Genomic DNA, 14,449 nt, shown 5'->3' with positions numbered 1-14,449 from the left:
TGTGTGTGGCTTTCTATTCAAACTTGGGAAAAAAATATGGATGATACTGTGGTGCAGGACTGTAGTTTTAGAGTTGGATGACGCATGTATGGGAAACTGAGGACCCACAAATGCTGCTTTAAAGGTGTGATATATTAATAGGGGTATTCGCTGTTTTAGGGGGCACATTTAGTATCTTTATCTGCCTTTTTGGTCCCACCCCGGCAAGCTGGAGAGCAGTCATTTATGATATAAATTAAGAGTGTTTAACTGCGTACCTCCAGCGAGGCAGCAGCAGAGCGAGGAGAGAGCATTAGCTCTCCTAGCCCTCGGCCGGCTGGGATGGAGCCTGCGGGCCGGCCGGGTGCGGGAGGCCACCGACGTGGCGGCAGCAGCAGCAGCAGCGGGATGTCCCGACGTGGGAGAGGGCGCTGCCACCCAACAGGTGCCCTCGGGAAGCCGCCCAGGCTTGGTGCTCCGTGCCGCCGGCAGCCCGCACCCGCCCGGCCGGGAAGCGCCGCCTGCCCGGCCCCGCACCTCGCACCTCCCCGGGCCGCCCCCGCACGGGGCCAAGCCCTGGGGGCGGGCAGGGCAGGGCAGGGCCAGGCCACTCCTGGTCCCGGCGGGTGGGCAGGTGCGGGACAGTCGGGAGCCCGCGGTGAGTGCGGGGGAGCGGTCGCAGGGAGGGGGCGAGGATGTGACTGCTGGGCAGGGCCGGGAGGGGCCAAGGGGCTGCGGGGGCTCGGCACGGCTCGGCATGGCATGGCATGGCATGGCATGGCATGGCATGGCATGGCATGGCATGGCATGGGACGGCACGGGACGAGTCCGCCCCCCCGGGTCCGTGTGGGCGCTTCTTCTGCTGTCCCGTCTCAAGCACTGTAAAGGGAGCGGTGCTGCCTAATGTAGGTTGAAGACCAAGGCTCATAAGTGCCAGGGCCGGGGTTTCCCCTGTGGCCGGTCAATTGCCGGCAAGTGGGAATACGTGGTGTGATTTCGGCGGCACGGCACTGGAAAATACTCACGGTGTGGGAACGTTCCGATTGCCTGCCTTCCGAAACAGGTCATGTTTCCCGCTAAGGAGGACACCTTCCTTCCTGAGGTTGATATCGCACCAGTGTGCTCAGTACTTTTTTGTTCAGCTAACGTCACCGTGCTGTGACAACAAAGTGCTCTACAGCCATTGCCGCAACATACCTGCCTAGAAGGTATGTTACTGATCCTTTTTAAAAACAGAGCTGGAAGCGGAGGAACCCAGGATGAAACAGTCCATAGCATCTAGAGGAAGACAGTGGCTTTAATCTGACTTGTAAGGCAGCTTTCACAAAACAAGTCTTTAATAATGTATTTTGCACCCACAGAAAAGAATGCTGGGAAAGAACTTGCTGTTTGAAATTTTCTTTCTTTCAGTCAATATCCCACTGTTGTAACGTATTGTGTTTCTGGGTTTGCACAACAGAAGAGTGGTGCTTGTACCTGAGAAATCATGTTCAATTTCAGAAGCATCCAGAAGTTACTACAGTACCTGAAATTTTTAATTTTTTTACTCATCGAGAACACCTTCTGTATATTTCCTCTACGCAAAAAAAGTTTTGCTGGTGAAATAGTACTTATTACTGGGTCTGCAAATGGGATTGGAAGGCAGGTTGCCTTAAAATTTGCTCCTTTGGGAGTAACCTTGGTTCTTTGGGACATTGATGATGAAGGTAACAAAGAAACAAGCAGATTAGCCCAAAAAAATGGAGCCAACCGGGTGTTTGTCTACCATTGTGACTGCAGCAGTAGGGAGGATGTCTATGAACAGGCAGACAAGGTAAGATCTGCATTTTGCTTCTTTTTAGTAGAATATCCTACTGAATTTATTGCTTTTTTAGAAAACATACTATTCCCTAGAAGGAAGCAATCCTGCAGGACAATGTCTTTCACCTTTTCAAAAGTAGTTTCTAGATGGAACTTAAACTATGGTTGCAACAAAGTAACTGGGTTTAATCAGTTCTATTGAGATTTATCCATTTCTAGTCTTCATTGTGAGATGGCAAAATTTAGATTAAGAGTATGGTAAAGCATGCAGCAGAGATTATCTCCATATATTATCTTATGTAGGCTTTAAAGGTCCTTTAAAATATCAATACATAATTTTAAAATAACAGAACAGTCAGTGGATATTGTACAAGGGGGATTCTTTCCTTTGCCTATTTGTTAAGGAAATCATATTTCTTTAAGGGTGATATGGGATGTAATGTTTTCAGAAATGGCATTAGGATGTGGCTGATCTCCAGCCAAATTGATGATTCCTCTTCAGTTCATTTTTTGATCAATACAGCTGGAAAATAAGATAGAGAAGAGCTCCATTTTCAATGAAACTCTTCTGCTGTGCTGACCTATGCTTTGTGAACTATTACTTTATTGTCATAGCTCAGAAATTGGACATTGAATTAATATTATTAATTTTCACTTTTCCTTAAGCTGCCTGAAAACGCTTCTCGGTGTAACTTCACTTATAATCAGTTAGCCACTCTGCCACTTCATCCAAGTGTAAGCTTTTGTTAAATTCTCAATGTACACACTTATATACATGACTCACAAGTCACATCTTTGACATTCTGTGTCTGAAGACATACATCAGAGAAATGAGCTAAATTATTTCATGATGCAAGTGTTGATAGATTGTTTCAGAAGAGACTTGGAATGTCACATTAATTTTCCATGAGTTGTGAGTGGAAAGGTGGGGACGTGGTGGGGCTCGGCTCTTTGTTTTGTAGTTGTTGCTTTTAGTTTTAACCAAACCAGATTAAGTCTTTCTGAGCAAGGTTATGAAGGTTTGGAACACTTTTTTACCTCAAGAAATGTTCTTGAGGAAAAGTCCATCTAAAAGGTAAGTTGGATTCAGGATCTGTAAGTATCTGGAACTGCAATTCTCATGCTTGTAACCAGCAAGGCATTCTTTTACCCACACTCATAAGTAGCATGTGGGGCACAGCTCGCTAACTGTAGAGAAAAAAATTCCGCTTGGGGTCATCAGTGCTAGATGTTAAGAACCACAGGTGGTATCTCGGTATTACTTGGGCAGTAATGAGGATATATTTATTGTACCATAATAGTATGTCTGCAGACATGAGCAAGGTGTTGAGTGTTCTGTGCTGTGCTGACACAATACAAGTTGTTCGAGGAGGATGATCTTTGCCAGGGGCTTGGTCAGTACAGATGATGCAACCCCATCACCTGTGTGAGCCATTGATAATGATGAAAAAATTCTGGACCAGCAATCATAGTAATTTCAGCAATCTTAATATCTATTATCACTTTACAGTGAGATGAAATTTCTGTCTGAGCAACTTGGGGGCAGTACTTTAAATGTGACATTTGATCTTTATTTGGAATGATAGTATAAATCAAACAGCAATTTTTCTTGACATTTCCTTTTGCAAGTACAAAAATCCCCACTTATCTTAGAATTTACCAAGATCAAATATCTTTTAAAAAAATACCATTTTAAATTGGCATTAAACCCCTATTCCCATAAATACTATCTGTTCCTTGCAAAGACATGCACCAAAATGACTAATTCAAGCTTATGTAGTTAATTTCTTTGTTGGACTTCATTGTCCATACTGAACATTTTGAAATTATTTGTTTGCTCACATTTTAGCAGAGTCTCAACAGGTTTGTTTTGTGCCCTCAGGTAATTTTCACTTTCTAAACACATTAACCAAATCAGCCACAGGACTCCAGCCTGCGGAATTTGCTGTGCCCACATCAGCAAACACTGTTCTGAAGTGCACAGACTGACCTGCCAACAGAAACTTAAAGAACAGTTTAAAATTTAAAAATTGCTGTTACTGTGTCAAATTATTGTTAACAACACCAATATATTCACAGATATTTGCATGTATTGTTCAGTCATGGAGGAGACAGAAATTTTCTGAGATGGAGAGTTTTTCAACTATGGGCCTCCTCTACTCTTGGAAATTAATCTGCCAATTTTTTATTGGTAATAAGAAAAGTCTTGAGCTTGGACACAGAAGAGAAAGCAATAGCAAGAAAATTAAATTAATTGTTTTTATTTGGTTTACTTTCTAGTAAACAAAAGAGACCACTGAAGTCCCTAAACAAGAGGTTTTAGAACAAACTGGTCAAGTGAACAGCAACTAATTGTCAGGAACAAGCAGTGTCCACCTGGGAATTCTGAAGGAAATCAGACATGGATCTGATGGCCTATAAATGCAGGATGTGTGTTTTACCATAACAGATGATCAAGGAACAAAGCATAGAAAATATGCCAGTCTTAAAGGGCATTTGAGAGCACAAAACCAGACTATGAACCTGACTTACAGAAAACTGATAGAAATTACATTAACACAAGAATTAACAGACACCTAAAAATTTTGAGACCCCAGATAACCATCCACCTCTAGTTGATTCTTCATACTGTAAGTAAATCTTGGCCATCTGCTTTGATAAAAATCCGAATCATGGCACAAAATCTTATGAAAACAAATGCAAATGGAGCTAATGAAAATTTTATCAATCTATTTCATGGTAGATGCTTTTGTACTCAGAGCATTGGTAACCCCCAGTTCTCTGAGCTGAATTCTTTCCAGTTCAGTAAAAATTATATGGAAAGGGGGTTGAGCAGGCTTGGCAGAGGAATGCAGGTTCTCACAATACCAAAAACAGGGGACTAGGAATTTTCTGATTGCAGTTAAAGTGTGCTCACAGTGCACACTAAAGCTTTGTCAATTTTGAACTTAGGTTTTTGTGGAAGTCAAAAGTATTCTGAAGTTCAGGGAGAAATTAGACAAATTTGAGGAGTGAGGCAGGGTGGAGAATCACTGGGATATATTAAACACATCTATATATGATACAGATACCTTATACCTCTCAAAAGATCCTAAGTTGTAGCATGGGAAAATTGAGTACACTGGACACCTTAGAGCCCGGGTCCTTTTTTCGTTGCATCCACCATGAGACAAGGGCTAGGGGGCTTAGATGGATCTTTGATCTGATCCAATTCAACAGTTCTTACATACTTATGTTTTCATGCACACCAGTTATTGCAAATACTACTAAATGTTTCCATAAATGAAGCACAAGAGGCAGTGATACCTTCTAAAGCTTTCTCTTTGTCCTTTTTCTTTTTATTCAGGTTAGAAAAGAAGTTGGGGATGTTACTATTCTAATCAATAATGCTGGCAGAGCTCTTGGGAAAAAGTTCTGTGAGCTTACAGATGAAGATTTTGAAAAGACCTTGAGAATCAACTTTTTTTCTCAAGTTTGGGTAAAGTTTTTGTGGCTTTTTTACTACTGAACGACCAAAAGGTACAGACAAGTATTTTGGTGTGAAAATCATGATGATGGCATCTACCTTAAAAACTCAGCTTGGAAAAGAGATGTGAAGGACCTTGGTTGGGGGAATATATGTTGTCATAATCATCCTGTAATTGAAGACACACCACACCGACAGTCTCCCCAGGATGTCTCAGTAATGTTATAACACAAACCTGCCTGGGCACTCTGGTAAATCAAAGTCTGTGCAACTGTATGGTGAAACATGCCCTGCCTGTGACAGCTGCGGCTGAAGGTAGTGCTGACATGATGGCATGTGACTTCCCTGCTCCTCATGTTTCCTGGCATCAGAAGGCTTTGCCTAAGAGACTTGCAGCATTCAGGGAGACATGACCATGGTTTACTGGCAGTGTTATGTTTAGAGTTCGACTCCATGATCTTAAAGGTCTTTTCCAGCCTATATGATTCCATGATTTTATGCTGCACATGTTGGTGTCAGTCTTCAGGTTGTACTTTCATTCCTAGTCACCATCTGACTAAAGAACATATCTAGCCAGTAAGAATTTGTTCTGTTTTCTTACCCCTGAATGAATTTGCAGTTACTTGTGGTCTCAGCACACTTTAGGAGGAGGGGTTTTTTTGTGAGAGAGTGTTACTATTGCTACTTGTGTTGCTACTCTTGCACTTTTTGTTTACAAGCCTGAGCGAACAGCCTGCCTCAGGGAACAATATAGCGTTGCAACTCCTTTGTCAAAAGGCAGCTCTCAATGGAAAATCATTGCAGATAGAAGTCTTCTAAGTATTCCCCATCCACACTGCATCATTCTTCCAAATACTTGAAGAAAACGGACTGGGAGAAGTGTTCCCCCTGACAGGTCTGAAGAAACACAGGGCAGGAGGATAGTGATGTATTAGGCATTCACATATGGAGTCTAATAGGATTCCTCAACTATTGAAAAAAAATTGTTACTGCTCTTGTCTGTTTTTCTTATCTTCCCCTTCATCAAACACCATCACTCTTTCCAGTTAGTATCACCCACAGTGGTGTCCTGGAGCGCTGCAATTGTCAGGCAGTTCAGCTTGATACAAAAAGGGCCCACAGACAGCTGAACTCTCCTTAATGTGTTGACTTCTAGCTCCCTCTTGTGTACCGAACCTTTGGCAATAGTCTCAAACAGACAAATCGCGAGGAACCAGGAAGCAGAGAAAACACAAACTTTGCTGCTTTTAATAAGATGTTTTAATACTGTTAGATGTTCAGACAGACGGTAGTCATTCTAGGAAGTGCTGTCTCTCATTTAAAAACCATTACAGAGATTAAAGGTCAGTTGGGCTTCTTGTATGTTGAAGGCCCAGAAAGCAAGTCAGGTTGTATAGCCTAATTTTGGAATGAAACATTTTTGTTATGCCTATTTATAAAGGGGATTTTTAAATAAATATATTTATGTTCTTTTAGACTTGCAAGGCCTTTCTTCCAGCCATGGTGGCCTGTAACCGTGGGCAACTGGTTAGCACAGCCAATGGAGCTGGATTACTGGGACTCTACAGGGCGTCAGGTAAGTATCGTCAACTGCCATTACAAATTAGATCTACACACTAATCACTTTTCTTGGACCCTGCTATCGAGGGCTCATACTTGGTATTGATAATACAAGTCATGTTCAGCTTTCACCATATAATTAAGGCTTATGGGAGTGGGCCTGCCCATCCATGCATTATAATCTTTCACACCTTAGAGATGTATTTTTAGGCTGTGTGGTTCCATCATTCACTGTGGGAGAATTCCTGAAGAATAGCAAACTACCTCTTACGCCCGTCTTTGAAGTTAGTCTTTTAGCAAAATTGGATTTCATTGTACGTAACAACTATTTTCACGCACATTTGAAAAAGTTTTAGGAAATGCTGTGTAAGGCAGTATATTAAAACAGTTTCTAACAATTGGAAAATTGTAGAATAATTTGTTTTAGAAGCAATCTTCGAAGGTCGCTTGGTCCATATTTGCCCCCAAAAAACAGGCTCGGCTTAGATCAGGTTGCACAGGGCTGTGTGAGGGCAAGTTTTGATCATGTCCAAGTATGGAGTCCCATACATTCATCAAACAATAAAAATCAGACAAGATTCAGTCTTCCTGGACAAACAAAATGTATTGCAGTTGCAGGGCAAATCAGAAGTAATAGGCTGAAGCAGCATTTATAAGTAGGGTATTTATATTCTACCACTATAAATAGTTCTTTCTGAAATGCAACCTGTGATATTAAAAGTTGAAGACATTCTGAACTGAAAGAATGCCTGGTTTGTATAAGAGTATCTGGAAATGTACAGCAAATGCTGAATAAGCTCATCTTCCTATAATTCTCCATAGTGCACTAAAAAAAAAACTCCTCTGAAAGGATTAATTTTATCCTTAGGCAATTGTGTATCATTCATGGGAAGAGCCAATAATCTCCAGTTAGCATCACCAATACGCTTAAAACACTAGTTACAAGACTGCTAATGACAGAATTAAATAATATTGTGGCTTAAATTGTATTACCAAGAATTTGATTCTGTATATCGCTTTTACTGTGGTGCTTTTGACATTTTGGATATTTCTTCTTTCTTCACTTTTTAGATTATTGTGCAAGTAAGAGTGCAGTCATTGGAATGATGGAAGCCATAAATTCAGAATTGTATCACGGAGGAAAGCGTGGCATTAAAATCAAAATCATTTGTCCTTATTTTATTAGTACTAGGTTAAGTAAAGGCTTCAAAAGCAAGTAAGTAAAACTTAGATTTGTACTATTTCATATGTAAAAAAAATCACCACTCACCAGGTATATCATATACAGTTTTTGGTTGGTTGATTTGATTTTCAATTCAGTATTTTTGCCCTATTGGCACAAACAACTACGTCTTTTGATGTAAAGAAATGCCAGTGTTGCATACAGTTAATAACAGGGACTGTGTAATAACCTCACAGTCAAGAAACAGTTAGGGATGCACAGCAGTATTTAAGGATTAATGGAACCTTATTTGTCAGGAGAGTGGGCACTGAGGATATTCTCTGCCCCAAGTAAGTAATCTTACAGTGTAATTACAGTTATGGCTGTCGGGATACCCATGACCTGTCCTTATTAATTGTGCCCCACTGTCTGTACTGGCAGGTATTGTACTTCTGAGTGAGAATGGCTGTGGTGATGGTGTCTGCTGCATGGCTCTGTGGCTGCAGTGATGGGAGAGGCTGCAAGCTCTGAATGAGCAGTTGCAGGAGTGCAGGACCAGTGATCTTGGTTTTTCAGGGCTCTGCTCCTGCTTGCACCATCCATCGTCGTGCAGCAGCGTATGTGAGCAGAACAGAGCCCTTCTCCTGGCTGGTGACAAGCCTGGTCCTGTTTAGCTGTCACCTCAGCATTTACAGCAGAAAAGGATTGCTGGAGAGCAATGATGCATAGAATAGCATATGGTATGGCTAAGCTTGGAAGTTTCCAAAGCTGGAATCACTGTGGGCATCAACTTCATTGTGGTCATCTTACAAAAAAGTCATTAAATTCACAACATCACCAAAGTGCTTTCAATTTATTTTGATAATAGCAGAAGGAAAAAGGTTTGGAGATTCCTTTCCAAGAATACTTGAGGGGAAGGGGGAAAATGCATAAATTTTTTAATTATGTATGTGTGTGTGTTTACCTCAAAAGTAAAGTTTCATCATTCCATAACCCTTTTTTCTTGTTTTACAGAAAACCCTGTTTGTTTCCTGTTTATGATCCAGAGTATGCAGCCAGCAGGATCGTGGATGCAATTAAAAAGGAAAAATTTTATTTAATCATGCCTCCAGCTGTATACTTTCTTGGTCTGAAAATGTGAGCATGTGACTTGACTTCTAGCATTACCTTCTTTCCTTCGCCATATGCCTGTAAAATCAGTTTAGTCAAAACAGTCCTTTAGTTAATATTCCTGCAGTCAAGTCAGTTATATTTACCCAATTTTAAAGAAACAGTGGGTTTGATTTTTTAATAATTTAGGTGAATAACATTCCTCTGGCCCCTTCTGTGCCTAATAAGTGTCTTAAACTGCAGTTCAGTATAGAAATTTCGAAACTTTTCCTAAGACAGTACACTGGGAGCAATGCCTGGTCTGCTTCCGGTCCCTGCCACCACTGCAGGCTGGGCTTTCACAAAACGTCTTGGTCTGTCATTAGTTTTCCCCATTTATAACATTGAAGTGCCAAAAATGTTATTGCCAGACATTAGAAGTATTGAGCACATAAAATGTATTTGTGATTTCTTTACTTACAGAGTACTTTTTTCTTAAAAAAAAAAGGAAAATTAGGCTAACTTGAAGTTTGTCTCATCAGTTTCCTTCCTAGAAAAGTGGTGCTATTCCTCGAGTCTCACATTAAGTTCCCTGAGAGCATGGAAGAAGCCTTCGGTGAGAAGAAAAAGGATTGAAACCAGAAGTATTCTGAAGACCTCAAGTGCCATCTAATTGAACATTTTCAGTAAAAAAAAAAAAAAAAAACATGTTAAATCATGTTTACTTCTTGACAAAAAATTTATTTCTTTTATGCTATTTTACATTGGTCAGCATGCCATTTAATTCTTCACAACTGTCTTTTATGTTTTGCAATTTTCTGAGTAACTTTTGAAAAATCACTAACATTTAAAATTACATAGGTATTATGTGGGGTGACCAAGCAACAACTTTGCATGGACTGTACTGTTTTCAGACTGAAACTTCAATGAGGTATCCTAAAAACACTGATTTTTAGTCACGACCCAGCCTCTTATTTCATGATGTCTTGCTGCTTTTGTCGAGGTCTCAATAAAAGTCAGTAAATCCAGGCACAGATGTTTGACTTCATGTCATACTGTCAAATTTACACAGACTGTTTTGCTTCCAGAATGAACCTTAAATGAGGTATCCTGTCTGTTACTGTGGAACACAATTCTGTAGTAAATCACGGGAGAAAGAATATAGACAGGAGGAATACCTCATGTATTCTTGGAAAATCATGGGTGAAATATCTCCTTATATTTGGAGAGGAGTAACACCCATGTTCTTCAACTGTTTTTAAATGAAATTACAATCTTAAGGTCCTAAAGAACAAAAATACTCCCCTCTAGCAGAAGTTCAGAGATTTGTTACACAAAATATGTGCTGGTACTTAATTGATAGAAATCAATCCTCATGTAAATTTTCAGAAAATACTGACTTAAAATGTTAATAATTCCCTTAATTTAAAAACAAATAAATAAACTGCATAGCAGAATAGTGAATCTACAAAGCCTAGTTTATTAAACTCTAAGGAATTACAGAGAACATTTAACAGTCATCTATTGACCACGTTTGCCATCATAATTCAATTGCACTTAACTAAACACCAGAGCACCCAGATACAAATACCTATAAGAGTGCACAGCATTTCCAAGGTATGCATGCATTCAATAAAATCTTTCATGTACCTGTAGATAATACAGGGAAAATTTTAGCTGGCAGAAGGAGAAAGCTCTCTGAAATTTGGCTCTTCAGAAAGCAAAGTTTATTGATTTATATTTTTTAAAACTCTCTAGCTGATGAGTAATTAAATATTATTTTCTTCCTATTAGACAGTAAAGTCGAAATTGCTTCCTGCAAATACCAATCATTTTCTCAATTGCAGGCAAATATGTTGAATATTGGGATTCCCTATTCAATATGAATGTTACAATTTGGCTCAAGATCTATGATCATTTTTAAGTATGATTACAGGAGTCAATGCAAATTGACGTGACATTATATTTTGTGAATGTATTGTGGGCCTGAATATCTTAGTGCATAATTTCATTGCTGGTTCTGCAGAGCTTAAGAACAGAGCTCTGAGGTGAGAAAAATGTATTTAAAAATGATTTGTGAAATGAGACTCCCACTTGAAGTAGTGTCACCTGCTAATGACATTAATACATGGTGGACTATCCATCATTTAAATGCCAAAGGTTTCAGGATGAAACATTTTCAGGCAAGGAGCTCACTGTAAGGGCTCTCTTTTCAGGATCCTTTTCTTATTTTCAGTTTCTTTAACTATAGTATATCGACCTTACCACCTACATCTGCAGTTATAAGTTCACCAATTATATAGGTAGGACATGAATAGATTAAGTATAATGTAAAGGAAATAAGACCCTATTTTCTAAGCTATACTTCACCTATTCTTCACAGCCACCCTGCAAAACCTTATTCTGTATTGCTGCAACCTCAGCCAAGGGCACTTTTGGCTCCATATTTATTCTTTTCAGGCTAATCTGCTTGTCTCAAGAAGGAATTTGTAAAGCTTATACTTTCTAAGTCTCACAGTGATCTGTTAGATCTTCTTATCAGTCCTAGAAGCCAGTAACTCATTCTTTTCCATGAAAATACCAGGAAAATAGTTTCAGGTTTTGGGGTTGGTTAGTGGTGGTGGTGTTTGGGGGGGAGTAGTTTCTCTTTTTTGTACAGAAAAGAGGTGTGATAGATCCAGTAATACAATTCTAAAACTGTAAGCCAAAACCTTCCTATTAAAGCTCAGAAGATGCAGTTGGATGGTGTTCCTATTTTTTAATAGAAAATTATCTTTATATTTTGAAATGTAGTGTGCCACCTAAGAAATATCACAGAGTTATCAACAACTCCTGAGAAATGTATCCTTTCTTTCTTTGAGGCTTTCATCTTATTTGTAACTCCTCCATGACAAAAACGTTTTTACAGGAGAAATTCTGTTACTACAGAATCTGCAAATGAGACTGGAATACAGTTTATCTTAATTTTTTCTCTTTTTTTCTCACTCCTTGTTCTCTGCAAAACTGATGAAGAAAGACCTGTGTTGCTGCACCAATAGTGAGATAATCTGTGATGTCAGTTCCTTGCTCTTGTTTTATGTCCATTGGTACAGCATACATCTTCAGAACACATTTTTCTTATAAAGGAAGTTGTAGTGCTGGGTATCTTATGAAGAACATTAATCATATTCAAATTATAGGCATTTTGAGAAAGAAACATTTGAATGACTCTTGGTCACTTTGTAATCTAAATCTTTGACTAAACCTTAGAGGCAAGGATATGGAACTTTGATTTCTCATGAATTTCATTCTCTGACAATACTTCATTCCTTTTACTTCAGAGGTCAATATTTCCACCCAAATTCATTATGTGTTCCCTATAAGTCATTAGTACAGTTTCTCATATATGCTCAAGTTCTTCATTTATATACTTAAGAATGTAACAAAAGCCTCGAGACACTGAGATGCAACTTTCAGCAAATCATAGAAACAACTGGATTTCCCAGAAATTCTGATAGCCTGTTCTGCTCTATCACCTGAATTGGCATTGCCCCACTAAATTTTAAAACATTCCCAGAAAAACCTCACTCTTTCTAGAAGCCTGATCCCTCTATTGAAGGATGGCTTTTATAGAACACACTCTAAGAATACTCAAAGCTAATTTGAGGCTAGGTTTATATACTAAAATGAAAAATGTATTTCCAAATCCTGCAATTGTTGAAGGCTTTTTCATGAGTAACTTGTATTTTCTCAGCCTCTGTCTGGAAAGATGTTTAGTTCACAGTTCCCACAGGTAATGGGACAATTGTGGAGGGATAGATTTGGCACTGGAAGTGCCAAATCAGGCAATTCCCTGTTTCTCTGTCACTACCTTTGACTTTGACCTTACTTGTACCCTGAGAGAAACACAAAAAATAGTGAAAGCTGCATAAACTGTCTCTAAACATACTGTCCGTGTTTTTCGTAATTACTGGTCCTGGGAAAAGGAGACTTCATGCTTTTACAATTTTTCATGGTAACTAGAAAAATAATTTTCACCTCTTTACTTTTACACCTAGAGAAATGTTATTATTTTCTATATTCCCTGATGATTTTTAATATTTCATATAATTTAATGAGCAAGAAAGGCCTGAATCAATGCAAAGAGCCCAGTTATTAACGGATCAAAATTCTACATTGATTACTATTATGGATTTTTCTAGTTTCTTTCTGCAGTCAATACAATGTCTCTGTTCAATACTTTAGATTCCTTAGGATGTTACAGACTGCTAAAAAAAACCCAACTGTTTAATTTAAAAAATAACTAATATAGCTCTAATTGCCTTCTACCATCGCTCAGAACTGTTGCTGAAGCCAAATAAATGGTCGGGTGGCCTTCCACTTCATTAACTAATCTGAGCTGGCAGCAGTGCCTGAGGTAGCAGTGATTTAAAGCGTCACGAGGCATTGCTCAATGCTTTCATAAACTCCACGCGTCCCAGGTGTTCATCGATCAAGTGCACTGTGTTGGTGGAAGGGGCACTCTAGCAGCTGCTCGGTTGCTTCCTCCATTGCTTCTTTCTCAGAAATGTAGTTAACACATGGAACATCAATAGTTCAAATATGCATTTTGACTGCATTTACACACCTAAAGATACTTTCTTTTCTGCAACAGAATCGGCTGGGTAGAGCTGGCTCAAGAGTCAATCGTGTTGTCTGTCTGCCTGGGATGATATGCTAGGAGGTAACAGGAAATAAGGAATTATTTCCTACAGAACAGGAAAAGAAGCCAGAGAGTGTGATAATCCTGCAAAGATCTTTGAAAGCTACTTAGAGTCTGACAGCACATAAATTAAACATAGGAAATCAGGCTAGACCTGATGTCTACCTCATTATCTAAAGCCCTCATTATCTATAGCTTGTATTTCCCTGGAAGCTGAAGGAATTTCAGTGCCTTGACTACTAAACTGGCAAATCTGAGAGTCCCCACGTAAGAGAAGACTCATGATTCTAACCATGCCTGCAAAAGTAGGAGATGAGAGACCACGCTGTGGGACCATGCAGGAATGGAAATTAGAAGGAAATTCTTCCTCTTCAATATTTAAGCCATGTTACATAAGACTCTGCTTGCCTTACACGCATCTGTTTACCACCTGGTAAACTGGTGGTGTTTATTTAATATACATAATTCTTTAATATATAATTTCATGGCAGCTGATTCCCTGTTTTGCAAAGATTTTACAATGACTTTCTAATCAATTATTTCCTCCCATTTGCATTTTTACAATCTTCTTTCCAAAGAAGGAACATACTTTTACACGGAAGTTAGAAGCCACTGCAATAACTAGAGTAAGAATCAGGAAAATAAATACCACATCTTTATGAAAGGAACAAGAGGGAGCAGACAGAATTCCTACATAAGGAACAACCCCCAT

General features: G+C 39.3%; 1 protein-coding gene across 2 annotated transcripts; it reads left to right on the top strand.

The window, feature by feature from the left end:
* Positions 1-603: 603 nt before the first annotated feature.
* On the top strand, positions 604-10,088 carry LOC121661913 (epidermal retinol dehydrogenase 2-like). 2 transcript variants are annotated; one of them, XM_042022566.1, is made up of 7 exons: positions 604-637; positions 1,439-1,792; positions 5,126-5,257; positions 6,722-6,821; positions 7,877-8,021; positions 8,982-9,104; positions 9,599-10,088. In XM_042022566.1, exons 2-7 carry the CDS (start codon positions 1,466-1,468, stop codon positions 9,690-9,692), a joined length of 921 nt encoding a protein of 306 aa, XP_041878500.1. In that variant the 5' UTR covers positions 604-637; positions 1,439-1,465; the 3' UTR covers positions 9,693-10,088. The 2 variants fall into 2 exon arrangements, with proteins under 2 accessions (XP_041878500.1, XP_041878499.1); XM_042022565.1 differs by having other exon boundaries at positions 614-637; positions 1,390-1,792.
* The last annotated feature ends 4,361 nt before the right edge of the window (positions 10,089-14,449 follow it).

Source organism: Corvus kubaryi, unplaced genomic scaffold (assembly GCF_017639235.1).
Source record: "Corvus kubaryi isolate FWS band 111438036 unplaced genomic scaffold, C.kubaryi_AGA036_p1.0 37216, whole genome shotgun sequence".
In the NCBI taxonomy this organism is placed as follows: domain Eukaryota; kingdom Metazoa; phylum Chordata; class Aves; order Passeriformes; family Corvidae; genus Corvus; species Corvus kubaryi.
The sequence above is the reverse complement of the archived record's forward strand: the minus strand, read 5'-3'. Positions and strand labels throughout refer to the sequence as shown.